This window comes from Scatophagus argus, chromosome 22 (assembly GCF_020382885.2).
Source record: "Scatophagus argus isolate fScaArg1 chromosome 22, fScaArg1.pri, whole genome shotgun sequence".
Classification (NCBI taxonomy): domain Eukaryota; kingdom Metazoa; phylum Chordata; class Actinopteri; family Scatophagidae; genus Scatophagus; species Scatophagus argus.
In genome coordinates, this window is record NC_058514.1 from 7,817,248 (window position 1) to 7,845,206 (window position 27,959).

Below are 27,959 nucleotides of genomic sequence, written 5' to 3' on the forward strand. Positions count from 1 at the left end.
CATCATTAGAATTGTTTCCAGCTGATTTTTTGTGTGCTGCTGGGAGAATTTTCTCAGTACTACTTTCAGTGGAAGGTCTTAGTAGCCTTTGACTCCTTCCACATCTTCAAGAAAATGTTTTGTTCAGGAAAAACTTGCTTAATGCTGTAGCAGGTGTTTGATAGCTTCCCTGCTCTCCTCCTCTGCTCCCGTGGCTGTAAATGACAGCAGTTAAAAGAGCATTAGGGCTGCTGGCTGGCCATTTATTGATGGATAACTATCACGGGTGTGCTGAGCCGCCCCCAAGTATATTTCTGTGTGTTGGTGTGTGTGGAGGTGTGAAGTCGAGATTACTATATATGTGTAAATGTCTGTTAACGTCAATGTGTGTCACATTGACAGGGACCATATGCATGACCATCTGTGCACAAGTGTGTTGTTATGTCCACATTCATCAGCTAAGAACTCATTAGCATCATTTGCAGTAGCCTTGTTATCCACTAGATTTATAGAAACTCATTTCAACTTTCGACTCTCTTTTCCTGTCTAATTTCTCTATTCCCTCTCCTCTCCCTCGTTCTTCCCTCATCCCCTCACCTCAGCCCTCCCTCTGCTCCTCAGATAGCTTACATAATCGTCTTATCTTCCTGTCATGGACTCACTGTCAAGCATCTCTATTTCATAGGGTTTATGTGTGTGTGCACTTACAGTATGTGCTTGTCTGACAGTGTATGTTCACGTGTGTCCATCCATGTGTGGTTTTGTGTGAAATCCTCTCTGCGCTCTATTTAAAGTGTTCAGCTCCCATGGCAGTAGAAGTACTGTACCTACTGTAAATCCTAAATGAAATACCTTTATTCAGGAGCAGGTACAGTAACTGGTCACATGGCAGCTACAGCCATCCACCTGAAAAAACTTCTTTCCAAAGACGGTGCCATAATTTGATTTTTTTTTTGCCTTGATTTTCACACTACTCCATGATTAGGTGTTTTTGAGGCACATATTTGAACAAAGTTAGATTACCTTCATCTTCATGTGCATTAGAGAAATGATCAGTGCAAGGAACTCTGCACTTAGTTTGCAGACCTCTCTGGGGAAGAGTTACATAAGCGAGGGAAACCCTGTCTGACCTGCGGTGTAAGTTTGACTACCTTAAAATAAGATGTTATTAGTTGATGAATTATGAATTAGTGAGGGTAAGAATAAAGCATGAGCTGCCATCTAATAGGAACCAGTCTGACTGAGATCAATGTGACAATGTTCTGACATCACTGTACAGCACATTCTGCTTTGTGCTTTGTCTACTGTCTGTGTGTGTGTATGTGTGGAAAGGCAGTGGAGGAGAACGAAACAAGTATAAATGTGAGGGAGAAAAGGAAGACTGTGAATATTTGTACTTCATCCATCTGCTTCACTGATAAGTCACATTTCCACCTTGGTTTAATCTGTAAAGGACACATCACATTAAAATATACAGTATGAACCCTAAACTGTAAGGATCCACGCATCTCTCACAGTCCATTGCTGCTATATTTTGTCTGACAATGAGTGGAGATGCAGCAAAAGGCAGTGAGGTGATAGTAATGGGAATCAAATAGTGTTTTTTGCCGTGCACATCTTGGTAGGCTCATTACCTCGTGGACAAGACTCAGATACTTTTTCCTTCTCTGTGCTGCTATATTGGCTACTCACATAGTGTTTCTGTTGTGGTAGCCTTGCACTGCAACTACTGAAATATGACAAAGTATATGTGTAATCGTTGCTATCACAGAAACAGAAATTGTTCTCTGTTAGTGTTTTTTAAAAAATGTCTATCTTCAGAAATACAGCAGCTTTCTTCAGAAAATATTTATTCAACTGGATAATTTGTTAAATGGAGTATTGTAACATAGCAAAAGTCGGTATAGAACAGTATAGTGTGTTGCTTACATTGAGTTCAAGTGTCGTATGAGACAAGTCACAATGAGAAACCGTTCGATGGAAGTTCGGGGAATGAAAGTGACAACTGATGCTCTCACCATCACCTCGGCTCCTCTTGGAGCTCCCAGACGAGACACTTTTACCAACACAGAATCTGTGGGATCAGCCTCCTATATGCTGCACACATATCGACAGCTGGCTCCAATGGTAGATGTGAAAAGGATTGATGAATCAAAGAATAGTTATAGAGGAGACTAATGTACACTGACGGAGTCCAAAGTCACTTAGTTCATGTGGTGAAGGTTTTGTGATTATTTGAGTTTCTTTAGAGCAACCAGAGTACAATTCTCTTTGTTCACAGGAAATATCATAATGTAACAAGCATGATTTTTTCCTTCTTTAGATCAAAACAGCAATGGTGCACACAGTAATAATTAAACGATTGGCTGTTTTTTTGTGTGTGTGTGTGTGTAAATTTGCTGAGCATGAGAATACTTTAACCTTGCCTTTTATTTCAAGTGCCGCCAATCGTGACAAGATCTACATTTTTCAGATTTTCCCGTCAGCTTTATCTGGCTGAAGCTAAAGGGATAAAATCCGGCCAGCATTCTGGTCTCACCAACAGGTCTTAACACTTTGATTTGTTAGCCTTATGTTAGCATAATTAGCCTTATGTTAGCATAATTAGCAGAAACAGATGAGATAGTTTCCTACAAATTTTTGTCCTTCATCAAGCCAGCAGCATGTAGGCAAAGGTTATCATCTCTGTCAGTCCACTCACTGTATTGTAGTTTAGTTCAGGAGGCAGCGATGGGAAGCAGAGAGAAAAGACTGACACTTGGCTGTAATAGGATGGAAAAGGATGATAGATTATCTCATTCACACTTTGACACGCTCTATATAGCCTGGCCATGATTTCAAAGACATATTGTCCATAGACACCAATCCACACATACTGTAGACAGGAGAAGTGACCATAAAGCCATGAGTAGAAGTATTGACATTTTGAGTTATGGTCCTTCCATTGATGGAGGAAAGTGTTAGGAGGTGAAATTTATAGACAATGTTGAAAAAGAACTCACTGTCCACCTCCACAGACTGATACTTACACTGATACTGATAAATAAATTTATTTTTATGGAAGAAGCCCCTAGAAACACCTAAATGCAAGTTTTGATTTTTTTTTATTTGGTTGTTTAATTTCTTAAGCCTTGCTCAAAAATATGTTTCACCCTTAATGAAACTTTCAAAAATCCTATTCCTGAAAAATGTGCTCTGGGAAGACGTGTGGCTTTGCCAACAGAAAATTGAAAAGAGAGTAAAATAGCCTAGTCCATGCATTGATTTAAATCATCATTAACTGAACTCTCCTCTTTATGTCCTTTTTTTATGTCTCTTTGTTCTTGTCTTCACATCCTCTCAGCCAAATGACACAGATGTAAGTATGCATAATTTTCCCTTTTCGCCCTCCTTTTTGCACAGACTCAAATTTAACATCTTCAGCACCTGCTGAGCGCTGTGAAAGCAGCTTCACACACACACACACACACACATACACACTCCCAAATGTGTCACTCACAACCTTGAAACTGAGACCCTCAGGAGCCCATCACGAGTAGTCAAGACATATCACACACACACAAATTAGCACCTTCTCACCAACACATACGCGTTTTTTTTCCACACTCACACGTACACATGCACTTTTCTACACTGACACATGTTCAAGCATAACACCTCCAGCAAACAAACACAGGCACAGCACGTTCATGTCTGTATCTTCTCACGTACACAAACGCACCCTCCCATAAACACTCAGTCGTCAGGCAGTAACATGTATGACACCTCTGAAAAACCTCTGTTTTCTCTTTGAAAATCAATCCTCTGCTTGTTAATGGTGAGACACGCTGCAAACATTTGCTTTTCTTTCTCTGTCTGTCTGTCCTTCAGTGCTCTAATGTAGAGGGGACTTGTCCTCTTCGCTGTGACAGCTTTGTGAGTATATCTTGCTGTTTGTCTGAATTGTATTGAAAATAAATTCTCAAACTGACAGGCTCACTAACATTATCTTTTGCTACTACATGGACCTACAAAAATAAAAAAAAACAACTCCCATAGCTTTAATTATGAGTCGCTTCCAAACTCGTGGTGTGAATTATATAAATTATTGTCCTTATTGTTATCTTTGTCGGTGCTATCTTTGTTTATTGTTAATTACCCTCTCTGTCTCTCATTTCAGGATATTAACTGCTATGTGATTGACAATAATGGCTTTGTCCTAGTTTCTAAACAGCGCAGTGATGTGAGTACACTCACAGGGACAGAGAAAATGTGCTTTCTCGACTTCTAGTCTTTGACTCGATAGAGGTCTTACATATGTCATTTCATTCATTTCCTAACAAGAAAAGAGACACACTTGGAATATCAATCCAAAAAAGGAACCACATAAATTATATTTTTTTTGCATTTTCCATTGCTTTACATAAGCTCGTGAGGTTCTAAATGTTTAGAATGACTTCCATAACCTCTGGACCCATATAAACTGCAACATGTTTTAAGATGGATGGTTTTTACCCCAAAGCCATGACAAAGTTGAGTCATTATTTTTATATATTCACATTTTTAATTTCGACCTTTTCCCACAGTAACCATCAATAGTAAGTGTACACAGTAAAATGAGTCAGTGCTCATGAATCACAACAACTGTATAAGCAGCACAGCACTACAGAGAGACATGGGACAACAATTCTCAGCCTCTAATTATGCAGCACAACAAAACATAAGCAATGCAGCAGTGTGCTCTGTAGTTTCACTGTAGTGGTGATAGTTTATTGTGACTTTTTGTGCTCTTGTATTTTTTATTCCACTTTTTTTAGACATCCACACAAAGTTCTGTGGCAGGAAGCTCCACTCACGCAATCTGATAAAGACATGATTTATCAAACAAGATACAATGAGTGTGAGGTTTAGAGGTGTTAGTGTGTGCTTCAGTGATCTGAAGCCTTACAATCCTTACAGAATCTGGCTTGGTTAAGGTAATTTCTGCAGTCTGTAAAAGATGATAAATCAAATTCATTACACCAACTCCCGGGACACGTACCACACAACAACTGTGGTAATCAGGCGTTAACAACAACGTATTCTTCTAGAGTAAAACTGCCAGCAAGTCAGACACCCCTACACACTGCAGAACATAATTTCTTCTTAATCACAGGCCCACACAATGCTGTACCAAAACCAAACACTATCAATGTGCCAAAGATAAAGGCAGAACTATTACAGCCATAGCCATATAGACACAAAAAAGGCAAAAGGAATAGAGCAAATCTCTAATAAAGTTACGTGTATTTAACCAGAAAGATGGCTGACTACTTAAATTGACCTACAATGTCCCCATTGGCATGCCTGAGACACATAAGCATAATCAGGCATGCAAGTCACTGCAATGATGGAAATGAGGCGGTTGGCTGAGACTCTCATCAAGGTTAAGGAATGTAGAAACTCATGGCTGAATATGTAGAAATATTTCAAGCAGAAATATGAGAAATACTTTGGTATGATCACCATTACGTGTGGGAAGGCTATAGAAATGTTTTGAACCCCTGTCCTGTTGTTTCTTAGGGGTACAAGTCAACATTAAGGGGTTCAGAAACCCGCGCCTCCTCTCCCCAATCTGATCTGTAATTTGAACCCTTAGTACATGGATTTGATGTCTTCAGCCAGACTAGTTGTTTCCCCCTACTTCCAGTTTTTATGCTAAACTAAACTTTGAGAAAGAAACCTGTATAGGAAAAAAAAGGAGACACTATAACAAAACTGTGTGTGATGAGATACATTGCTTTCAAACTAACACACAATATAAGATAGCTAGATGAATAGTTGATCATACATTTCATATTCAATGTCTTTCCCTTTCTTGTTACTGCTAGGCGGGAAGATTCTTGGGCGAGATTGACGGCTCAGTTATGACCACACTGATCAGAATGGGCATGTTCAAAAGGTAATGTCTGTTTGTCACTGGTTGACAAGATCGCTTCTCTGTCTGATGACAAAGGACAGTGGGGTTACCAAGTCCTTACAGAACCTACAAGAGCTCAAGAATACAACATATGTTTAAATCTGGCTCATGAATTTGATTACATGTCAGCCTAATGCTGTATCACAAACAGAAGTGGTTGCTGTTGAGTCTTGTCTTAACCAGGAGGTTGGCTTGCAAATGTTTTGTGTTTACTTTCTGGTTCTTATACGGCTAAGCCATGTATTAGTATGCATATGAAGCCTGTAGCCTGAGGGGCTTGCTTTACTGTCATTACAGAGACTCAAAAGCTTTGTTTTTATTGCTATAGAGTTTCTGCCCCGTGTTGTGCTCTCTACGTGTTGAGGGTAGCTAATCCACCCATCTTTGTGCTGTGGAACAGATATCCCTGCATTTTCCTTTTTGCTCCCCTCTGAGCTCCTTTGACTGCTCTGGATTTTCTTCCTTCTTACTTATCGTCCGTCTTTTATGTTTGAAATCTCATGAGTGATGTGCTATTTTTGAATGGCTAAAACATTTCGTCATGCTTCATTTGACACAGGATCTTACATAACCGGCTTTGAGCATGCATGAACTTCAGTGCCTATGTGTGTGTGTGTGTCTGTGTGGGTGTGTGTGTCTGTGCGTATACTCTTGCATCTGCAAATTTGTGCATATTAGTGCGTTCTTGCTTCTACCTGCATAAGAACCAAAGAAGACACAGTGAAGTAAAACAAGACATTGTCAAAAATCACCTCAGTCTGCTGCTTTTCTAGGTTAAGTTAGGGATCACAGTTTCTATGAAGGTCATGCTCAGCTGTACGACGCTGTGTGTATCGGTCTCTGTGGGGTCAAGGAATCAATGTAAGCCAGTGAAATACTGCCTGAAGAGCAACACCATGTGCCTTTATGTGTGTGTGTGTATTTCCTCAGGGTGTCCTTGTTCGATTACCAGGCCATGTGTAAGATGAATTTGCACTCTGTCAGCGGCGCCCGTCCACTTCTCAGTGTATGTACAGTACGGTACTCAGTAGACAGTCTTATTAACATGAAGGCCAGATTAATATGGCACTAACTGCGATCTGTCTGTCTTTTCAGCCATTCTATGGTTTGGCTTCAGCTCTCAAGTGGTTCCTCTCTAACTTCCTACTGTAAGTCTTGCAACCAGAATGTCAGCATGTTCAAATTAAAGGTGGTATTTTTTGTTAAAATGTATTATTATGAATCAGTATTTAGTAAGTCTTGATAATGTGTAAGTAGCTGACAGAAAATTAAATTAAACTAAAATTGTAGTTGACATTATGGAAACGCTGAAACTCAGATCAACACAGTTCCTGTGTCTGTAAATATGAATGTAAATATGAAGTCACTGTCAACAGTCGGTTAGACTGCAAACGGGGAAACAGCCAGCCAGGCTTTGTCCCATGCTAGTAAAATGCCTAGCATTTCTAAAGCTCAGTTTGCTGTTTTACGAGAAGTTATGTGCTGGACTGTTTCTACTGTCTGTAGTCTCTCCTTGTTGACTGGCAACCTCTCACTGACGACTACAGGAGGTTAATATGCAGCTGCTCAGCAATAGTTGGCATATGCAGCAAGTACTTTACAGTTTTTACATGATTTTTTTACAACACAAATTGGTTCATAGGAAGGTTATAGAGGGACATCTTTTTGCCTTTTTTGCTTCAGTTTTTACCATAGTGACATTGTAAAGCTACAGTCACATGGTACATCCAGTAGACAGACTGGTCATCCAGTTAAGGAAAAAAACTGCTACCAAAGATACCAATTACTGCTGAATAACTTGAGGACCCATTTTAATATTCCCATGACACAACTTTGGGTCCTGGCCCAGTTTCTGAAAGCTGCATGCAATCTGCCTGCAATCTGCTTTGGTTTATAGCAATGGTTAAGTGATTTCCTCTCTCTGTCCACTCTCCTCTTTTCTCCTCTTCACAAGATTTCTGCTGGAGTTTAACATCTGTGGCTTGTGGCACACGGAGCACTTTGCTGATGGTGAGCAACAAGAAGCTGAGATCAAACTTTATGACAGACGTCCCTCAATATGTGCTGTGGAATGTATAAATCATGTATACTCTGTGAATTGTCACCACCGTCAAAGCAGATGAGGATTACTGCAACATTTTGTTTATAAATGAATTCTTTAAACAACAACAATGCACATATCTACATGAAGGATTTCTATTACTCACGGTCAACCCTTCACTCACTCAAAAACCACCATTACATTTTCACCACGTCACTCTGTGCTACCAGTCACCACAAACATGTTACAGTAGATTGGACTGTTTGTACCTGTTTCTACTGTGAGCTATGCACAACATTGATCACCCATCTGGAAGTCATTACGGAATAACAAAATCACATCCTGTGATGCTCTGTCTCTCCATCGACCACACACTCACCCCCTTCATTACTCCACCTGTCAATCACCCACTCTCCCTCCTGGTCCATGTCATCATCATCATCATCATCATCATCATCATCATCATCATCATCATCATCCCACCCTTCAGCCAAGCCATCTTTCAGTGTGTGTGAGTATCTGTCTTGCAGTGTAAAAGAGCTCTGTAATAGTGGCTTTTTATTGCATTTTGTGTTTCGTGTGGTGTTTGTAGTACACTTCAAATAGCATGAAATCTGGTGTGTCTGATTATGTAAGTGGCTTTCAGTGGGAACAGGGGGCAACTGGCACAATCTTCAAAACAAGAACTAAACACAGTCTGAAACTAATTCTGTGGAAGTCATGTTGAAACCATAGCTCACATGCAGATGTCCTTTCAAGCCCATCGTTTTACTGGTATGCACAAATTAGATTCAATTTTGACTGGAGTACACAGCAAGCTAGAGTACCTGCAGTCATGGCAGAAAGAGCAATAAATGACTGAAATGTGAAGCATCTGAATGATACCCAGAGTTGTCCTGTCACACATTCTCCGCCTGTCAGCCATCAGCAAAGCTTCACACATACACTTTCACGCTTTCTTATTCCCAACCTTGAGACATGAACCGCATCTATTTCTCTGTTAGCCTCAGCTCACAAGAAAAAAGGGGACATCTTGCAGCCGTGTGACACAGAGTACCCCAGCTTCGTCTACGAGCCGTCTGTCAAAGAGACCAACAGCATTATTAAGTGTGGACGCTGCCAAAAGTAAGCACACGCTCATGCACACTTAGGCGGACACAAATCTGCAGGCAGTCCTCTCTAAGCCCTTGACCAGTCGTATTAAATTGTCCTTCCAGAATCCATTTTCTACGGCTTTGCTCTGCTCTGCATACTGAGAGCAGTGTGTGTTTTACAGGACTATCAGGAAAAGGGAAATAAGTAGAAAGGAGAATTAGGTTGGGCTTCATGAGGTTATCGAAAGAGCGAGAAACATGTGGAGAGTGAGAGAGAGAGACTGGAAAACTGAGAGAAAGTATTAAGAGAGGTAAATGAAAAAAACAGATGGGGGACAGTGGGTGACAGAAACAGTGATGAAAAAACAGTTGGAGGCAAGAGGAGGTGGGAACAGGATAAAGACTGGGAAGTGTCACACTGTGTATGTGTGTGCGTGTTTGAAAGAAAGCAGGTAGAGAGACGCCGAGGTTCAATAGTTACTATATTATTTCAGCAGGTTTGTCTTATTGGGTTGAGTGTGAACGCCCTCATGAGGCCAAAATATTTAGTGCAATACAAGCACTGTTTAATGTACCACTGCTTTTTAGATTTCTTAGATTTCAGTGTTGAGTTTACTTAATTACTGAGTACAACCAATTGATGCTGTCAGGTAAATCTGCAAGTTACATTGGACCAGTCCTGGATATTAACGTATTGATGTATGTAATGTATTAATTAAAGACATGAAACACAACAAATATGTATTACATTTTAACATGTTTTATTTCCCTGTGTTTATGGTTACCAGGATGTTTGTGGTGCAACAGATACCAGAGAGCAATCTGTTGATGTTGGTTGTGCAGGCAGACTGTGACTGCTCCAGACAGTACTCTCCCATCACCTTGGAGCCCAAAGAAGTCAAATATATCCTTGGAAGTTTTGATATTGATGGAGTATGCTGGTTCATCTCGAGAAATAATCCCACCTAACACTAATTAAATATTGTGAGAGTGTGCTTGTTTTGAGCAGCCTTTTTAGATTAAGTGGAGGTCATATTTTACTGCTTAACTCATTGGCATGTTAGTTGCAGAAGAAAAGGTAGAACTGAGCAATACCTTAGATTTGTAGTATAGTTATGCACCCTCAGTGATCAAAATGCACCTATAACCATAATCAGTGTGCAGCCCTCTGTTTTTGTACTGCAGTGTTTGTTTGCAAACTCCCTCCCTGTAGACAGACCAAGAAACAACAAAGACTGGATCTCTTCCCAGCTTCCCTCTGGGGAACGTGATAGTTTTGTTTTGATTTTGCTCTTCCTCTTGCACCATGCTGCCCATACTCACTCTAATTCAGTGTGCCTGCCATGGTGCACTGGTGAAATGTGTAATTTTCAGTGCAAAATGTTGGCACTGTTTTTTAAATGAGCCTCTTTTGTTCCTGTTGTTGTTGCTTGACCCCATCGTACATAATGCCTCAGTTAAGTGCGACAGGATGAGGTCACAGAAGATTCGCCGACGGCCTGAGTCCTGCCATGCCTACCACCCCCAGGTCAGTTTCTCATTGGTTGATTAGTGATAAATAATCTTGGCATCAACCAGCATCTGCTGCCAGTGTACAGCGACTTTAACCAAGTGTCTTCATAAATTAAATTATGATGAAACACATCTCCTCACAGTGTCTTACCACACTGATTCCAAATAGTGTTTTTAAACTTGGTGATTGTACTGTCACAGCTTCTACGTCTGCTCCCTTAATTAAACTGAACTGATATAAAAACGGCATACCGGAAACACAAAGTGAAATCACTTTCTGTTTTGTTCTGTAGGAGAACGCCAATGACTGTGGAGGAGCCTCTGTTATATCGCTCTCTGCCTCTCTCTTCCTCATCTGTCTCTCCTTCTCGGCACTCGTCTCCTGATGATTGACTGCTTGGCTGTTTCATCCATTTTCGGGAGATTAAAATGAATCAAGAGATGTGTTTGATACTGGACACCTAAAAAAACGTACCTAAATCTACGTATTTTGCTTATGACAACTACACACGAAGACTCTAAAGGCGAACTCTTGATGTGGTTTCTTATCGCTTATTGGTTGACGCCTGGAAATTATTACATCTGAACTGAAAACAGCAAAGAAAGCAAGTTAATGGGCTGTTGTTGCCATGGATACTTTTCCATTAGTTACTGTCTCCTACAAAACCTTTGCATCTCAAAAATAAAGAGATGAAGAGATGCAGGTGGTGCATTGATAAAAGTGGCTTATGAGTCACAAGGTGCAACAAAGTCCAGGGGGAAAATATGTCTTTCATTTCCAATATCTCACTGAACTGAAATTGCAGACACGCATGCATATTATATATGCAGCTGCAAGCATGCACACCACGAGCACTCCATCATCCTGAATGCTTTATCTATGACTTTTTGGTATTTTTGGTACCAGTGAATGAGAGAAGGGAGAGAAGGGCTATAGTGATACTGTATATGGTGAACTGGTAAACATCGTTGTGCAACATCAGTGTTGCTGCTAGAAGCGATGTTTTACAAGGTCGTTTGGAATATTTGTTTTACTGAATCTTCTGCAAATCTCAAAAGTCAATTCCAAGAAAATATAGTTATATAAAATTAACATAAACATTAAAATGTAATAAAGAGTTCCTTCAGGGGCTCACCTTTTGAATTTTTTATGAATTACCTCCTAAAAAATATTTGTTTTATGTGACAGTTCTTTTCAAACATATCTGCCTTTCTGTCTTTATCAGCTAATCTTTCTGTGTGTTTGATCATACTGTATGTAATCATGTTTGTCTTTTTGGTTGGCCATGATTGTGGAAACTGGGACATTCACATCGTGAAGGTCTACAATCAACGTAGACAACATTATGATGGATTATTTTTATTTTATTTTCCTAAATGCAGTTACATGGTACATGGAACGCCCCACAATAGATGTAGTTGTACAAAAACATAAATGTTTCTGAAATTAAATCAAGAAGTCCTTTTTTAAGATGGGGATGATGCATTTGCTAAAGAGACTGGATACTCATGCTGCAAAGTTATGCAAGTGGTACTTATTACTTGGCATAAATAACAATCCAAAAAATGATAAAAAACAATAATGTAAGCACTCTCTCTGGGAACAAGACTGTCAATGGAAAAAAGCATTCAGTTCATACTGTGTAATTTCATTTAATTTTGGAAATGCCATATATGTAATTGCGATGTAAATTAACAGTGTAAATCTACTTGCATAGGGTATTTTTGTATTTGCTTGTGTTTCATATTTTGAAGCGTTTGAAGCTATGTGTCCCTGAAGCTCTCTGAATCACCTCACAAAGCATGTCTTTAAGTTGAGCTTATGGTCTGATGACGAAAAATTGCCTGAGAATTTGCTTGTTTATGTAATAGTCAGGTGCATCATTTCGGTATGTTCTTTCTTGCTGAGATTTGAGAGTAAATCTTATTCATGTCTCATTTTTGTTTGTAATTTCCATGATTTGTAACAAGTTCTTTATTAAAATGTCCATATGGTTTTTGTACTGTATTTGTTGCCAGTGTGTGTTCTGTGTGTCAGTAATGAATGCCTATACACACACTGTATAAAGATACTAACAATAATAGCAGGCTAAACAGAAAATCAGACAAGCATTTCTACTAATATTCAAAGAGACTATAGAATTTTTAATAGAGAATGTACATCCTCTCATCTCTGTTGGCTGACATCAGACTAACCTAAGTATTTAAAACTTATCAAACTGCAATTTAGCTTTTACAGTATGCTATAGTTTTGGTACACAAAGTGTTTGACATGCTTGACTGACTTCATCTAAAATAAGGTCATTCCTAAAGATATTTCGAAATACTTTGATGGATAATTTTATGTCCTTCAACTGAAATCCTAAACTACAACTACAACTTAAAGATTGTTTTTATTTCACTTTCAGATGCTAAAACAGAATGTAATCTGAGTATCATCCAGTCATTTTAATTTCAGTACATTTGGCAGGATGTAAGGCCCCTAAAACCAATGACTGTGAAGAATAGGCAAAAAAACAAAACAAAAAACAAAAACAAAATAACAAGTGTGCAGCTTTACAGAAAAAAACAATTAAATAACTACAACAGTGCTCTGTGGTTGTCATTCTCACAGAATCAGCTCTCTTCTGGGGGATTTGACTGTATGAATCAATACAGCACACATCCCATCACGACAATGAACCTACACTTGTTCACTTTTAATTTGACAGAAAATCAGAGTGGAGGTTATGGACGCCATTTTCTGTCTGATCAGGAGAAAATAACAGATTAAAAGTATGGAAATATTGTAAAAATCCCCACATGGTAAAGTCAAACTCATGACATTTTAAGTCTAAGTCGCGATAAAACTTTGACCTGCTTTGAGGCCAGATTTAAACTTTCCACCTCAAAACTATCAGAAAGTGAATAACACTTTATTGTTTTTCTTTTATGGGCTTAAATGAGCCAAGAAGCATAAGTGGTTGTTTGATTGTTACCATGTTTATATGGTCTAATTGGCAAAACCGACCAGCAGGAGTGCTGCTTTTCCCTCTCTGGCTCATTGTTTGTGGCTCACTGTTGCTCTGCACCGCCAGGCGGAGAAAGCGACGGGTCAGAGGAAAATGGCGGACGGTGTGGATCACATCGACATCTACGCCGACGTCGAGGAGGAATTTAGTCAGGTATTAAATCTATATTCACTATAGTTCGACTAACCGCGCAGTAATTCTGTGCGTTTGTGTAATATTTTGTTGTTATCTTGATCGCGGGGTTGCGTGCGCTGCATATTAAACCGAACTCATTTGGTTCGCAGGCCCCCTTTTCACCATGCTGCCGATCTCTGTTTGAATTATCGGCTTGTATCGACATGTAACACGACATATGCTGCAAGCAGTAAATAATATGCAATGTGCAGATATAGAACAATTTATGGCTAGATGCTATAAGCAACCGCTCTCGTTGCTGAGCATTCACAGTTTCAGGCCCCCGGCCTGGTCGCCTGTGGCGGGCGAGCAAGCCAAACAAACGCAGTTGTTTTAGCTAGCTAGCGTTAGCTGCTGTTCAAATAATCATGTCAAGTAAGTCACTTTTTGAGTCATTTGTGTTGTCCGTTCAAACAAGTAGACTTAAGGTTGAAACCCCTTTTAGTTGAAATGCTGTTAAATGGATAGTTAAAAGACGTCAACTGTATGAATTAGCGATACACTTAATTGATTGTCTTTGCCTGTTAGCTTCGTGTAGCATGAATGTCTGCTGGGTGTAGGGCTTCTTTTCTTCCTCCACACACACCCCTTCTCTTTACAACCAGAAAGTTCCTTATCATCCTGATCTGGGAATCACATCATTTGTTTGTAGGTCATAGAGACAACATTATCTCCTCCAACATGTTAACAGCACAGCTCTCATAATGTGTGTTATCGATTAGCCGTTGTGCACTCTAGGGATTCATTCATCTGCTCATGGGTGTTCACGGAAGTTTGTTTCGTAGTTAAGTTTACTTGTTTGGTTCTGTAAAACAGTACAAGTTGAGGTCAACAAGGCTTTAGATGTGCTTAATACTGCGACGTCGACGTAAGAAAAGTGGCGGTTTATGTGTCAGAAGTTCGTGAAGGCCTTGTTTATTCTGAATTAAACCTATGTGCCCACAGTAATGTTACTAAACATGCTCTTGGGGCTGCAACGATTGCTTGATCGAAAGAAAATTAATTGACAACCGTTTTAATAATTTTCGGATCTCTTGAATCATTTTTTTTCCCGAGCAGACATTTGCCGGTTGCAGCTTCATACATGTTAGGATTTGCTGCTCTTGTTTTTCATGTATAGTAGCAAATGAAGAGTCTTTTGGTTTTGAACACTTGGATGAAAGAATCAGTGTCAACATGCAACATATTGTACCTGCATTTAGTTAATGTCAGCTGTTGTCTGCTTTGCGCCTGGTTGAATCCACAGAAAGTATGACAGATTGTTCATGAGCTACCTGTGGGAGCTGTTCAGTTCACTAGAAATCATACAAATTATGCAGTGCACACAGTTAGTCTCTAATATTGTGACTCATATCACAATCTCTTTTTGTCAAAATAATGACATTTTTTAATCATATCATTCAACTCAAATATACAGTTATTAGTTTATTTTTTATGATTCTGTTATTAATTTTTTTTACATGTCTTCCAACATATAGACCAGTAGTTACATATAACTGAGAAACAGTTGTTGATTTTGTATTTATGAACTGTGCACTGTCAACTTTAAAATTTTGTGCACCACTAGCTCACTAACATTGACCATATCAGGGTTTTGTATCCCACTGCTGCAGTTAAATATAATAAGAAAGCTACAGAACAAAAATATACCCCTTGAAGGTGTTCTCAATGCACCAAACGATCGAAACATTATTGCGTTACAGTTTTGTATTGAGTAGAATACTGGATTCTCATAGAGTAGATGGGTATTATCATTGTTGTGGAACTGCTCATAATGTTTCACTTGCTTGACTGTCATGTTTAATAGGAAGCTGACTACCCAGTCCACGAGCAAATCGACCTGTATGATGATGTAATATCCCCATCAGCCAACAATGGTGATGCTCCAGAAGATCGTGACTACCTGGACACACTGCCTGCTCCGGGTGGCACAGAGGGAGGCAAGAGTGCCCCACCCAATGTGGTCTACACCTACACTGGCAAAAGGATCGCCCTGTACATAGGAAACCTCACATGGGTGGGTGTCAGGATTGTGTGGAGTGATGCATTGGTATTTTCTATGCTTAAATTTATAGTCTTAAGTCATTACTAATATATTGATGATGCTGTCTTCTCTTATGCAGTGGACAACAGATGAGGACCTGACAGAAGCCATCCGGTCGATAGGTATCACAGATGTTCTGGAGATCAAGTTCTTTGAAAACAGAGCCAATGGCCAGTCAAAAGGGTGAGGTCTTTATTAGCTGTGTTTGACATGATTGAACTAAATCACAGCCAGCAGTCGTTTATGATGGTGCTGCCCAAAGTTGGCCCATCATTAGGTTCAGTTGGACCTGTGAGATGTTTATTTGTTTTGACATGAATCCGATTGTTTATCTCCTCTGCATTCATTTTGTAGGTTTGCATTGGTTTGTGTTGGCTCAGAGGCATCATCCAGGAAGTTAATGGAGCTTCTGTCAAAGAGGGAGCTCCATGGTCAGAATCCCATTGTCACGCCATGCAACAAACAGTCCCTCAGCCAGTTTGAGATGCAGTCACGCAAAAGTAAGGACAAGTGTACACTTGGCATAATTATATTTTAAAATATACTCAGCAGGAGTTAACTTGCACGCTTGTTGTTAAAAGATGTCAGAGTTTTGCGCAATTTCTGACACATCAGTTGGTCAGCTGAAACTGCATATTATTTATTGCATATTAAAAACTGAATTTCTGTCATCTTGTCACTTCACAGGTGCTCAGTCAGGCCAGATGTCTGGTGAAGGTAAAGCTGGTCCCCCTGGCACTGGACCTCGTGGAGGCTTCCCAATGGGTCGAGGCAGAGGCAGGTTCCCTGGACCACCTGGCCCTGGAGGGGACCGTTTCCCTGGTCCCGTTGGGCCTGGAGGGCCACCACCACACTTTCCTGGTTAGTTTGGCAACAAGTTTTTACCCTTGGACAAAACCCCTATTCAGTACACTCAGTTAATTAATAAATATCAATCAGAGAGAAGGGTTGTTGAATTAAATAAAGCTGAGTATGCTATAGCTGCTCAAACTTAAACTGTTTATATCAAATAATTATGAAATTGTTTTAGTCTGTTGATACTGGACCTTGCTGAATATTGTGTTTGTCTTGCTGCACTGAACAAGCTGAGTTCATGGAAGAAATCACTGATAAACCCACTGGGGTTTACTTAGTTTCTCATTGACAGTTATTTTCCAGTCTAGTAGAGGAGAATTCATGGATGCATTGGGAATGCACACACACAATGAATCACAATTATTTCTCTTCACACGTGTGATCTTGGATCTGGTTTTTATCAGTTTAATGAGAACCATTTTTCATATTTATTTGTGTTTTGTTTTTAGTCGTTTGTGGTGTGGTGATTTTTTTTTCTTCTTTTTTTTTCACAATAATATGGCAGTGCGACAGATTGAAATCAACATCGTGGTGTGACAAGTTCCTTGAAAACTTGAAGTGACACAATTAAAACTGTGCTTCTATCTGGTAGTGCTGCACGGTTATCACAGTCCAGGCTTTGCTACTACTCACAGCTGCATGGAACCAAGGCTAGTCTGTTACAGTGTGCGTTTCTGCTGAGGGAGCTCACCCATTAAATCTCTCCTGGCAGGAATGTGTCTTTGCATGTTTCCCTCCCCATCTGGTTTGTTCTTTCTTTGTACCTCCAGTTGAACAAATAATCCTTCCTTGGCTGCAATTTTCTGCTTACTCAAATTTCCAATACCATTCCTTGACAAGCGGATTGCTCAAAGCTTTACTTGGCAAGCAAAAAACCTCAAACTCCTGGCAGATGTTGGATTGGCTGCCTTAGACACATAGCGATATACAGTGGAGTTGCCATCTTTTCTTCTTTTTCCATTTTTGTGTCTTTTTTTCTCTCCATCCCACTATTTTTTCACTTTTTTTTTTTTTGGCGCTTAGTGGCTGGTGTCCCATGCTGCTGGGCTGTGACAGGCCCTTAGTTAGCAGAGGCAAGTTTATGAAGGGAAGCGTTGTGATTGGTTTGCTTTCTTCCCCATTAGGCTCTGGGATGAGACCAGATCTGATTAGGCACCAAGATGTCCCTCTGGTGGATATGAGTTTCAGTCCCTTCCCGCCGGGGGGCAGGAACGGGAGCTGGCATGGCAGAGGTGAAACACCTCGATTGATCTGATTGATTTGATCGATCGCCTTTTATCCTAACCCTCAGCTGTTTATTGGAATGAGCCGTGCCGTTGAAGCCGTCTGACTGAGTGCCCCTAAAACAGCTGAGTTTCTCACCAACCTCTATTAAGTCCCTTAATGGACAGTTTCCATCAAATACAGGCCAGTCAAATGAATAGATTTTTTCCACATTAAAACATGTTAGAGAAATACACATGTTGGACATGTGCTTTATTCGTTTGAGGTTAGTTGGAATCAAAAATTGACAAATAAAGCACAGTGGTTTTAAAAATAACATTATTATATAAGCTTTTTGAAGACCAGCCTTTTAGCCACATTTATGCCACCTGAAGTAAATAAAAATATTTTGCACAATTGTTTGAAAACCTCTTAAATCTAGTCAGAATACATGTGGTACATGTGTACCTCTTATTTCTCCTCAACCCCTCATTGAGGTGTCATGATTCGCTACCTATGTAATTAGAGAATATGCAAATGTAGTTTTGTGAGAAGGTGGCTGTAAATATGCATTATGCATGGCTTTGATAAATATAAGAAGTAGAGGTTGTGGACTGAAAATAAAACCAGCTGTTTGCCAGCGGCTTATAAAATTCAAAGAAGAAACAAACCCTGTCACCTCGGCCATTTATGTGAAAATGTGGAAACATAATCTGGGAATGCGAATCTTACGGGAAGATGGTTACTGTTAAGAAGACACTTCCTTCAGATGTATAATATAAAATTCCTACATGTGGTTTCATATCAGATTTAAAACAAAATTCTACTTGTAATGACAAAGTCTTATAGCCCCCATTTCACTTAAATGACATCTCATGCGTGGCTCTTGCATGGAATAATCTTTTTGCTAACTGTATATATTGACATGCTGAACTCTTGGCAAACCAGTGTACTTGTTAGTGGAGCGTTGAGAAAAAAGAATCCAGCATTAAATGCAGGGCCTCTGGTTGAAAAATATGCTTTAAACAATGTATCTCATCTGTCCTGTTGCCTTCTGATTTAATTTGCAGCATTGTTTTGTGGCCTTGGAACATTTGTTGTTCCCTGTAGCTGTAGCTTGCTCTTCCTTATCCGTCTGTGTCATTGTCCCTACTTTGAGCTTTGTTTAATAAGTACCTACAGGGTAACTACATTTGAAAGAAAACATGGAAAATATAGGCTACTGTAGGATATTAAAATCAGAGCTTGACTGATAAGTTGGCCGAGCCAGTATGTTTTGTGTTTTTAAATCAGTCTTTGTGATTGCACCACCATACTCAAAGTGTTGGGGAGAACGCAAACTGCTATAACATAGACGAAAGATAAGAGTTTGATGGATATTGCTCTGTCTCATGTGCTTCGGTTTTGTTCCTTGTGTTCTCTTTTAGCTGGGATACAAGGTCCCCCACGTCCCCCTCCCGGTCCACCTGGCCCCCCTGGCCCTCCAGGACCTCCACCTCCTGGCCAAGGCCTCCCCCCTCCCCTCGCTGGTCCTCCAAATCGTGGTGACAGGCCTCCTCCCCCTGTTTTGTTCCCTGGTCAGTTCGGTCAGCCTCCGATAGGACCCTTGCCCCCAGGCCCCCCTCCTCCGGGTTACGGCCCACCTCCTGGTCCTCCACCCCCTCAACAGGGCCCGCCACCGCCGGGACCTTTCCCGCCGCGTCCCCCAGGTCCCATTGGCCCCCCCATGGCTCTGGCTCCTCCTCCACACATGCCAGGTCCTCCACCAGGTGGACCACCACCAGCCCCTCATGTCAACCCCGCGTTCTTCCCCCCACCTGGCAACAACAGCATGCCCCCCAACGACAGCCGAGGACCCCCTGGACCAAACGACCCATACGGACGCCCGCCACCATATGAGAGAGGGGATTACGGTCCTGGAAGCCGGTAAGATTGGGAGTTGGATGTAAAACAAATAGTCAGTACAGCATTTCATATGTTCACTTTCAGCCCAGTAGGACTTAACAGTGAGTTCTTGATGTACATGTGTTAAAGCTAGTGTGCCTTAGCTGTAAAGATAACCATGTCACTTTTAACTCACTTGACACATCTCCTGATTCTTCTGTGTTTGTGTGTCTTTGTAGGGACATGGAGGCATCCCGGACGCCTCTGAGCGAGGCGGAGTTTGAGGAGATCATGAACAGAAACAGAGCCATCTCCTCCAGTGCCATATCTCGAGCAGTGTCTGATGCCAGTGCAGGTAAGACACAGTAATATGGGATACGTACCATGCAAGTACTTACTCACTGTGAGTTTGTTAATTTTTTTCTCTGCCAGCAAGACAAACACTTGGAGCCACTTAAAGCTTAATGCAACTTTGTGTTCTCTTTAGCTGACTATGGCAGCGCTATAGAGACCTTGGTGACGGCCATCAGTCTAATTAAACAGTCCAAAGTGTCAGCAGATGATCGCTGCAAGGTCCTCATCAGTTCCTTGCAGGACTGTCTTCATGGCATAGAGTCAAAAAGCTATGGTTCTGCCTCGAGGTAAGATTTTAGTTCTTGAATTGATTACATTTTTGTATGCTGTAATCACACAATTGACACAGCTTGCACCAGAGAGACATGCACTTCCTTATGACAGACAGAGAGAGCAGATCACTGAGACCGTGGATATGGTTATATATGTATGTGTTTGTGTGTGTATTTATTTTTTTCCCCCTAGCTTATAGTTACTGTAATTATGAGTGGATTAAATAATTTATTTCCAATGGGAATTGACCCCAGAATGTTAAGTATTGAACACTTTGAAACCTTGGTATGGCGTCAAATGATGTCTTGGTGTCTATCAGGCGAGAGCGTTCCAGGGAACGAGACCATAGCCGCTCCAGAGAAAAGAGCCGACGCCACAAGTCCCGCAGTCGCGACCGGCATGAGGACTATTACCGAGAACGCAGTCGGGAGCGGGACCGCCATCGCGAGAGGGACCGAGACCGAGACCGTGAGAGAGAACGGGAGAGGGAGTACCGACACCGCTAGTGTCGAGGAAGGTGGGTACAACATTCCCCGTGTTATTTTCTTTTGGCAAAACCTCTCTTGTCCTCTTCAGCACTACTCTTGTCTTAGGACTGGACTGAGCTAGTTTAGTTCAGGCTCAAATAACCTAAACTACATGGCACAGGAAGAAAACACCAATGTTGAGTTTGAAAAAGTCTGCTCTGATTGCTCACTTCCTCTTCTTCTTTGAATTAAAGGCTTCAGTTTAGCTAAAACCCAAATTGTGTCAGGATTTTCTGTGCCACTAACACATTCTGTTAAAATGTCACCCATATAGGGTGTGGTGGTGCATGATCTCCCTGAATATAGCAAATTATCAAGGGATCATTGTGATGATCACTTTGCCCTAATAATAATTCAGTTTTGCATAGGCTGTAAAGGGCTTTTGAACATCGTTAAAATGTTTGAAATTTGGGTTGAAGCTTAAAAATGAGGAAGGATTTACAGTTTAGAATGGCCTAAGTGTTCATTTAAATGTCCCCTCTATGAATATTTGAGGAAGGCCACAATGAGAAACGAGGTGAGCAAGGAAAAGACTTAAAACTCAGCCCTTTGGTTTCAAGGTAGGTGTAAGGTAAGTCTGCTTTGCTTAGAATTTCATTATTGGTCATAAGTTGTCTTACAGTGTTCTTGATCTTTCAGAGAATGAATGTGTAATTCACCACGCTGATTTGCACAGAGCGTTTTGTAAGATTTGTATCTACGCTGTGGTTTTCCCCAAATCAGAAAGTACACTTACAGTTACTGTAAACTGACCTTGTTGCATACATTGTTACTTTTTGGTCTACATGCCACAGAGGCTGGTAATTTGCAAAAAAATTTGTCTGCCACTTTTTGTATTTTGCCAGAGAAATTCCAAAATAAAATAAATTATCTTACACAAAGCATAAACATGACAAGTAACAACCTGCTGCTTTCATGTTTGGCTGTAGTGGGTAAAGTTTTGTCTTCTGCCTTTTTGGCTGCAGTTACGCCTTTTGATAAACCTTTTGATCGATTTGGCTCATCGAATTTTGGTTTTACCAGCAGCGAGGCCAATGGACCAAAAAAAAAAATTGAGAATTTTTCTGGCTTGAATAACAAAGTTCAATATTCACTTGCCTTTTCATGTGAGTTTAAGCTTATTGAAGTGTATTGTGACTGCTTTGTCAGAGTACTTGTAATAATAGTCCCTTGACTGATCTGAAATCAAAACATTCCCTGGTCGCCTCTTACGGTACACAGTGCAGATTTAGCATTTTGTGTTGTCTCTTTGTTCAGATTGGCTTGTATTTTTAGAAAAGAAATTACAATGTCCAACTTGCTGATAGTAGACCAGTCTCCACTTTGTAAATGTGTCATTCACAGTAACGTTGTATACATATTTCAGTTTAAAAGATGATATATAGTATTTCATTGTCATGTTATAATTATATAGCATGAAAATTTCAATCAGAAGTGTCTGTCTGATGATGCTTGGACAGAGAAAACTTTTACAGTGTGATTGTGCCATATTTGCATGTCGGTAATATTTCCTGACATTTTACTTTTGTCAGATTGAATGTTGTGCAGCTTCACTTTTGGCCTATTGAAAATGAAAAAAAGAGAAAGTTTATACCTTTTTGATATTGTGTTCTGACAGCAAAGGTTTTAGGATGATGCCCAAGTGTTGATGTCTGCAGTGTACTTTGGATTGGTTCACATTAAGAATCTGACCTTATTTGTATTATTGGCAAGAGATTAATTGTGAAATTGGGATATTGAAAGCTGGTGTATGAAAATCAGCGCTCTTAGAGCCCAGCTTTTGGTGCCTGTCACCTAACCATTATTTAATTTTTAAGTTGAGTTGTCTGATTCAGTTAAACTGGAGGAAATCATAATTTTATATAATAATATCCTGTATAATGAATGTGTACAGCCGTAAAAGCTCATATTTCTAATGTCAATGCATAAGATTAATTCCTGATTCATAGTAGACGTTTGCGTTTCAATATTTGGTTTTTGTGTGTCTCTTGTATGTGCTTTGACATTATGTAGGTTTAGGTTCCAGCACTGATTTTAAAAAGATAAATACTTACTAGGTTGGCAGGTGTTCAATCAAGTATTTCTGAATATTTTGGCTACGAGCATTATGTGCTGGCTTTTGGGTGCTATGCCATGTCATGTTATGGAGAAGTTGTAGGTGAATTTATCTGAAACTACTTGACACCAGCTTGTACAAACTAAGAATGATACTTGACTGTCCAATGGTATTTGGCCTGAAAATATTGTCTAGGCTAATGTTTTTCGCTGGTGTTTTTTATGGATGCTCGGTGTCAGGGTTTCACAAATCATTTTTGTAATCTTTGTGGGAAGATGCTTTCTTCCACTGCGTCACTCGCGTGTTGAGTATGATACCTTTTGTAAAGTCTTGAAACTGCGGTTGACATATTGGGTTGGGACAATGTTGTGTCGTTGTGATTTTATTTACTGCCAAAGCACTAAGATGTTTGTGGTGTTGTTATTAGCCATATAGCCGAGTCTAATAGGTCACCACAAGCCTACAGCATCTCTGTACAGTTGCACATCACCCCAAATAATATTTCTCCCAATTTTATATTACTTGTAAACACCTAACATCTTAGTTTAGCTGCACTCAGTGAACAGGACCTATGCTCTATACATGAGACACATTATTTACACATGCACTTAAATATAAATATCCCAACTGAGAAATAGTAACTGGGGTGGTTTTGCACATGCAGTTGCTGAATTCTGAAAGCAAGTAAATCTAAATCTAAAAACCAAAAGAATGTGACGTAGTGACTGTTTTAGTAATCTGTCATGTGATGTAGTTTAGAGTGCTGCGTTTCCATCTAGTTCTGATCTATCTAATCTGTCCTTCACAAGAGTTTTTTTTTTATTTTTTACTGACTTTGTGTCCACTGGGAACCTCTTTTTCTTAAAGTTAAGAAAGTAAAAGTATTTTTTTTTTCAGGACACTCAGAGCAGAACAGTTAAGTGTAAAAACTTTTGCAGTTTTTTTTCTTCTTAATTTCTATTTTAGCTTTGCAGTAGCAATGAGCACAGTCTCCACCAGTTCACATTTTATGATCTGTGTTAGATAAGAGATCCCCAGTGGGCACAAGGCCTTTGGTAATGTGTAGATGCCAGAAATGGAATTCTTTTTACAAAAATGTTTCTTGCAGTATATATGAACTGATTAAAGATAAAAAAACAGCTTTGCATTCAGTTTGACAACTTAGACCAGGAAAAGCCCTGAGAATTAAGTTTATTGCTTTTATTCCTGGTAGCAGATTGGCTATTTGTTGTGTCCACAGATATGCTTTAATACTGTTTTATTTGTTCATATTGCCATGGGGGAATGCATGCTGTTTGCACCAGGCTGAAATGACTTTTTATATCTCTTCAGTCTGTTTATGTGTTGGGGACCCCAGCTCTAATGTCCTTCTCAAACACGCACACTATTTGCTCGTGTTAAACCAGGGTCAAACAGGTTCTGCAATAAGCATCCATGTACATTTAAAGAACATGAAGGGAAATGTATCTCAACATAGACGCCTAAGGGAAAGTTATAATCCAAGGAAATTACAGTTTTAACTTAATTTTGCTCGGCTAAAGCAACTGAAACTGTTTTTTGATTTCTTCCATTGCGTTCACTTCCCATGTTGATAGTCAACAAGTTGTCACAGTGAGTGGATTTTATTACGTGTACATTTTTCCACACACTGTATACTAATAAATATTTTCTGAAATACCAGGAGGATTCTACAATCCTTTGTGGCATAGGGATGATGTGATACACCGTGATACTGGGATGTTTTCTGAGATGATTATTGTACTGTGAAAAACCCACCCTGTTGCCCCCCCTCCCCTTCTAAAGACACAATTAATAACATGGTGATACCCTCATGCTTGCCACCTTCTTCAGATGTAATCTGTATAAAATGAATGTTTAAATGGTAAGTTTCTTCAAGCATCTTAGTTTGGTTTGTGGAGAGCTTTATAGTAGCAAAAGGTCTGAGAGGATTTCATGCACTGTTTGACCCTGGTTTGACTCCCTTTTAATAATATGGCAAAAGATTTGTTAGTCTTGATATATTGATGTAATTTGTCCATTGGCAAAAGTTCAGTCATGCCCATCCCTACTTGTAATGATATTATATAGTCCTATTTAAATAACGGTTTGACAACGAGACCCATTTGACCACTGTGTTGTGTAAAATATGACTGTCGGCTGAACTGTATTTAACTGTGGCCCTGCACCATGTAAATCTAAACGTTTGCTGCAGTGAATACATCTCGAGTTTTAAGTATGCATTTAAATCTTTTGAACCATGTAAAATCATCTGTACTCGCATGACCTGCCAGTAATAAAGGCCTTCTTGGTGCCGATATCTGCTCAAATTCACCCTGTAAAGCAAAAACGTTGTGTCATTAAGTTTCATTGTAAGTTAATAGAAAAATTCAAGTCTGAAATGACTTTCTGTATCAGATTTGTCATTTCATCTGAAAGTTTGAATATTTCTCTGCCGAGGTGCTTGATCATTGTTGACAGTCTTAATTGACCATTGCTATTACCATTTATAATTATGAAAAGGGTTGCTTTTCCAATTTCCTGTACCCTGCATGCTGAACTTTGTGTTTTTAGCCTGTTAACTGGCATTATGTTAACTAGACCACAAAGGGGAATCAAAATCACATTAACGTTAATTTTTTTTCTGTCATGTGCTAAACTCCCTTGGCGCCTGAGGCAGTTTCGCCTGTTGTGCCTGAGTCAGATGTGTCCCTTTCTCTTCGTAGTTTTATGTTTAATCTGCAGCTCTCTTTTGTCTTTCCTGTGTCTTTTATTCCTGTATTGGATAATTTCCTGAATAATTGGTTGTGTTACAACCAGTCATGCACGGTTTCTGTGGTTGTAGCTCTGTATCTCATGCTTATTGTAGGAAAAAATATGAATGAAAAACATATAGGGTTGCGATAAGTGGCTAATAACTTTCTAAATGATTTTTAGCCAAGATTTTTGCAACTTTGTTTTAGCCATTGACCAATGTCTTAAACAATGAAAAGCTAGTGGCTTTTAGATTCTTTTAAAATTTACATTTAAGATAACATAACATAAGATGTGACTTTTTTGATCTCCAAGGGGAAATTTGGTCCTTACAGCACCAGTGCAAAAAGTACAGAAAAGGTATAAAAACAAATAAAATGAAGAAATTCAAGGTTATATTTGAAGTACAACAAATATACAGTTGTGTAGAAAGGATTTGCACAGGTTAAGAGTAAGTAACCTTGTAGTTTGCTAGTGGTAACCTGAGGATTTAGGTGGTTTTGCCATAGAGGAAGAGACACAGCAGCAGCCTTAGGATACACTGCTAAAATTAAAGATTTCAATAAAGAGGAGAAGACATATCTTTCAGAAAACTGTTCATCGGAAAATTGCTTTCGCAAATTATTGATTTCAGGTTAAATTTATTATGATATTGTCTTGGCCGAGCAGTACAGCATGCATTGTTTTCATTGCACAAACGTATAGCCATAGATGCTACATAGTACAGATCGTGTTAAGCCAGGAGCACAGTTCGAGGATGGGTCTTGCGCAACCCAGAGTGGCTTTGCCCTTTTGAGCAACGCTTTTCCTCATGTCCGTCTCTGCATTTGGGATTGAGTGTTACACTGTAGACAATTCTGTAACAAAAATGTCCAACTTCACTGTCCCATGTCTTAAATTATACATTTTCTACGTGGATGTCAGTTCTTCTTGTCTGTCAAAATAGGTATATGTAACACGCAAGCATTGACTTATGAATCCCCCCCCCCCCCCTTGCCTATAAACAGTTTCAAGTGCAACAGTGAAAATTTGCATTTAGGCAAAGACTTTACTGAATACTGTTAATATTTTCTGGTGTGTGTACATTCCGGTAGATTTCTGATTTGCTTCTTGTGTAATTCCCGTTCAGGTTTGCATGACATGTTTCTCTGTGTCTGTGCTGGGACTGGGGGCAATACACAGTCAGCTGAGAATTAAGACAAACAAGTTAACATCCCAACACGCACTTCTGCCATATTAACGTCTTGTTTTCAGACGCTTTGTAAGTTTTTCCTGACCACACACCCCTTGTGGCAACAAAATGTTTCAGTAAAGTGGACTGAATGGCCGACCTTGTGACTCAGTGTGATGGTGAATTGAACCCAGCCCTGGTGTGAACTATGTATGTGTAGTCTGTAGAGGTTTAATGGTGAGGGAGGGGAAAAGTGTTCACTGTTGGGCTGCCTCGAAACCAAACTCCACCCTTCGTTTTGACACCTTTCAGCTAACGAGGATCAAAGCTGGATGGAAGGAAAAGGAAGACGAATTTCAGTGCGCCACCACCTTCCCTCCCTGCGTGACCGGACAGGATTACAACCAAAACTTCTTCCTCCACCCCTCCATCTCTTCTCTCTTCTCCGTCTCCACCCATCCTTCTCTCTATCCGTTCATCTTGTCTGCCTGGCTAAGAGCAGTGGATGGAAGACCCTGACCTGTGTAAGGCTATGTTATCTAAACAGCTATACTTGTGGTAACAAAAGATGAAAGAAACTTTTCCAACAGCTCTTTTATTTTTATGGTGTTTTATTTGACATGAAGATGACTACGTGTGATGCTTTTTTTGCAAAAAAAACAATAAAATGGCCCGCAAAACCCCCAACTAGAAGACACAAACATGACATCCTATTTGTTTTTTTTGTTTTGTTTTTTTTATTTCTCCTTGGCTCGTTGTTCTGTGTACATTCAGTTTAGAGATCAGTTTTTATAGGGTGCATATTTGATCTTTTCTCCCCATCCCTCCCTCTCATTCTCATTTATTCTTTCATGGTTAGTATGTTTGTAAATGTTTCTGCTTTTGATTAAAACTAGATGGTGTTGTAATAAAAAAAAGTTACCTGATGCATTTGGTCGATTCCTCTACATGTTTGGCTCATTTATATTAAATGTATATTTTGGACTGCAAACTGTTTTTCATATTGAATTTGTCTACATCATTTAGGTTCTTTTTCTTTTTTGTTTGTTTGTTTTAGCTGTGTTAAAAAGCAGCTTTATTATTGTTGTTAAT

The 27,959-nt window shown here is 39.7% G+C and overlaps 2 protein-coding genes across 5 annotated transcripts in view; both read left to right on the forward strand.

Annotated features, from left to right (window-relative positions):
- cacna2d4a (calcium channel, voltage-dependent, alpha 2/delta subunit 4a) overlaps positions 1–12,572 on the forward strand; it is a 79,998-nt gene extending 67,426 nt beyond the window's left edge. For 2 of the 3 annotated variants that reach the window (XM_046379299.1, XM_046379300.1), the window contains exons 29-40: positions 3,323–3,337; positions 3,850–3,894; positions 4,139–4,201; positions 5,829–5,899; positions 6,848–6,923; positions 7,013–7,065; positions 7,872–7,927; positions 8,449–8,469; positions 8,963–9,083; positions 9,841–9,956; positions 10,498–10,580; positions 10,858–12,572. In XM_046379299.1, the coding sequence (XP_046235255.1) occupies positions 3,323–3,337; positions 3,850–3,894; positions 4,139–4,201; positions 5,829–5,899; positions 6,848–6,923; positions 7,013–7,065; positions 7,872–7,927; positions 8,449–8,469; positions 8,963–9,083; positions 9,841–9,956; positions 10,498–10,580; positions 10,858–10,950 (813 nt within the window). In that variant the 3' untranslated portion in view covers positions 10,951–12,572. The remainder of the gene's footprint in view (positions 1–3,322; positions 3,338–3,849; positions 3,895–4,138; positions 4,202–5,828; positions 5,900–6,847; positions 6,924–7,012; positions 7,066–7,871; positions 7,928–8,448; positions 8,470–8,962; positions 9,084–9,840; positions 9,957–10,497; positions 10,581–10,857) is intronic. The other variant, XM_046379301.1, reaches the window with a different exon arrangement.
- Positions 12,573–13,569: 997 nt separating this feature from the next.
- On the forward strand, positions 13,570–27,858 carry cpsf6 (cleavage and polyadenylation specific factor 6). 2 transcript variants are annotated; one of them, XM_046378450.1, is made up of 11 exons: positions 13,570–13,728; positions 15,557–15,766; positions 15,873–15,976; positions 16,148–16,293; positions 16,481–16,654; positions 17,773–17,880; positions 19,279–19,777; positions 19,975–20,090; positions 20,223–20,376; positions 20,682–20,879; positions 27,180–27,858. In XM_046378450.1, the coding sequence occupies exons 1-10, from the start codon at positions 13,669–13,671 to the stop codon at positions 20,866–20,868; spliced, it is 1,758 nt and encodes a 585-aa protein (XP_046234406.1). In that variant the 5' UTR covers positions 13,570–13,668; the 3' UTR covers positions 20,869–20,879; positions 27,180–27,858. The 2 variants fall into 2 exon arrangements, with proteins under 2 accessions (XP_046234406.1, XP_046234407.1); XM_046378451.1 differs by lacking the exon at positions 17,773–17,880.
- Positions 27,859–27,959: the final 101 nt, after the last annotated feature.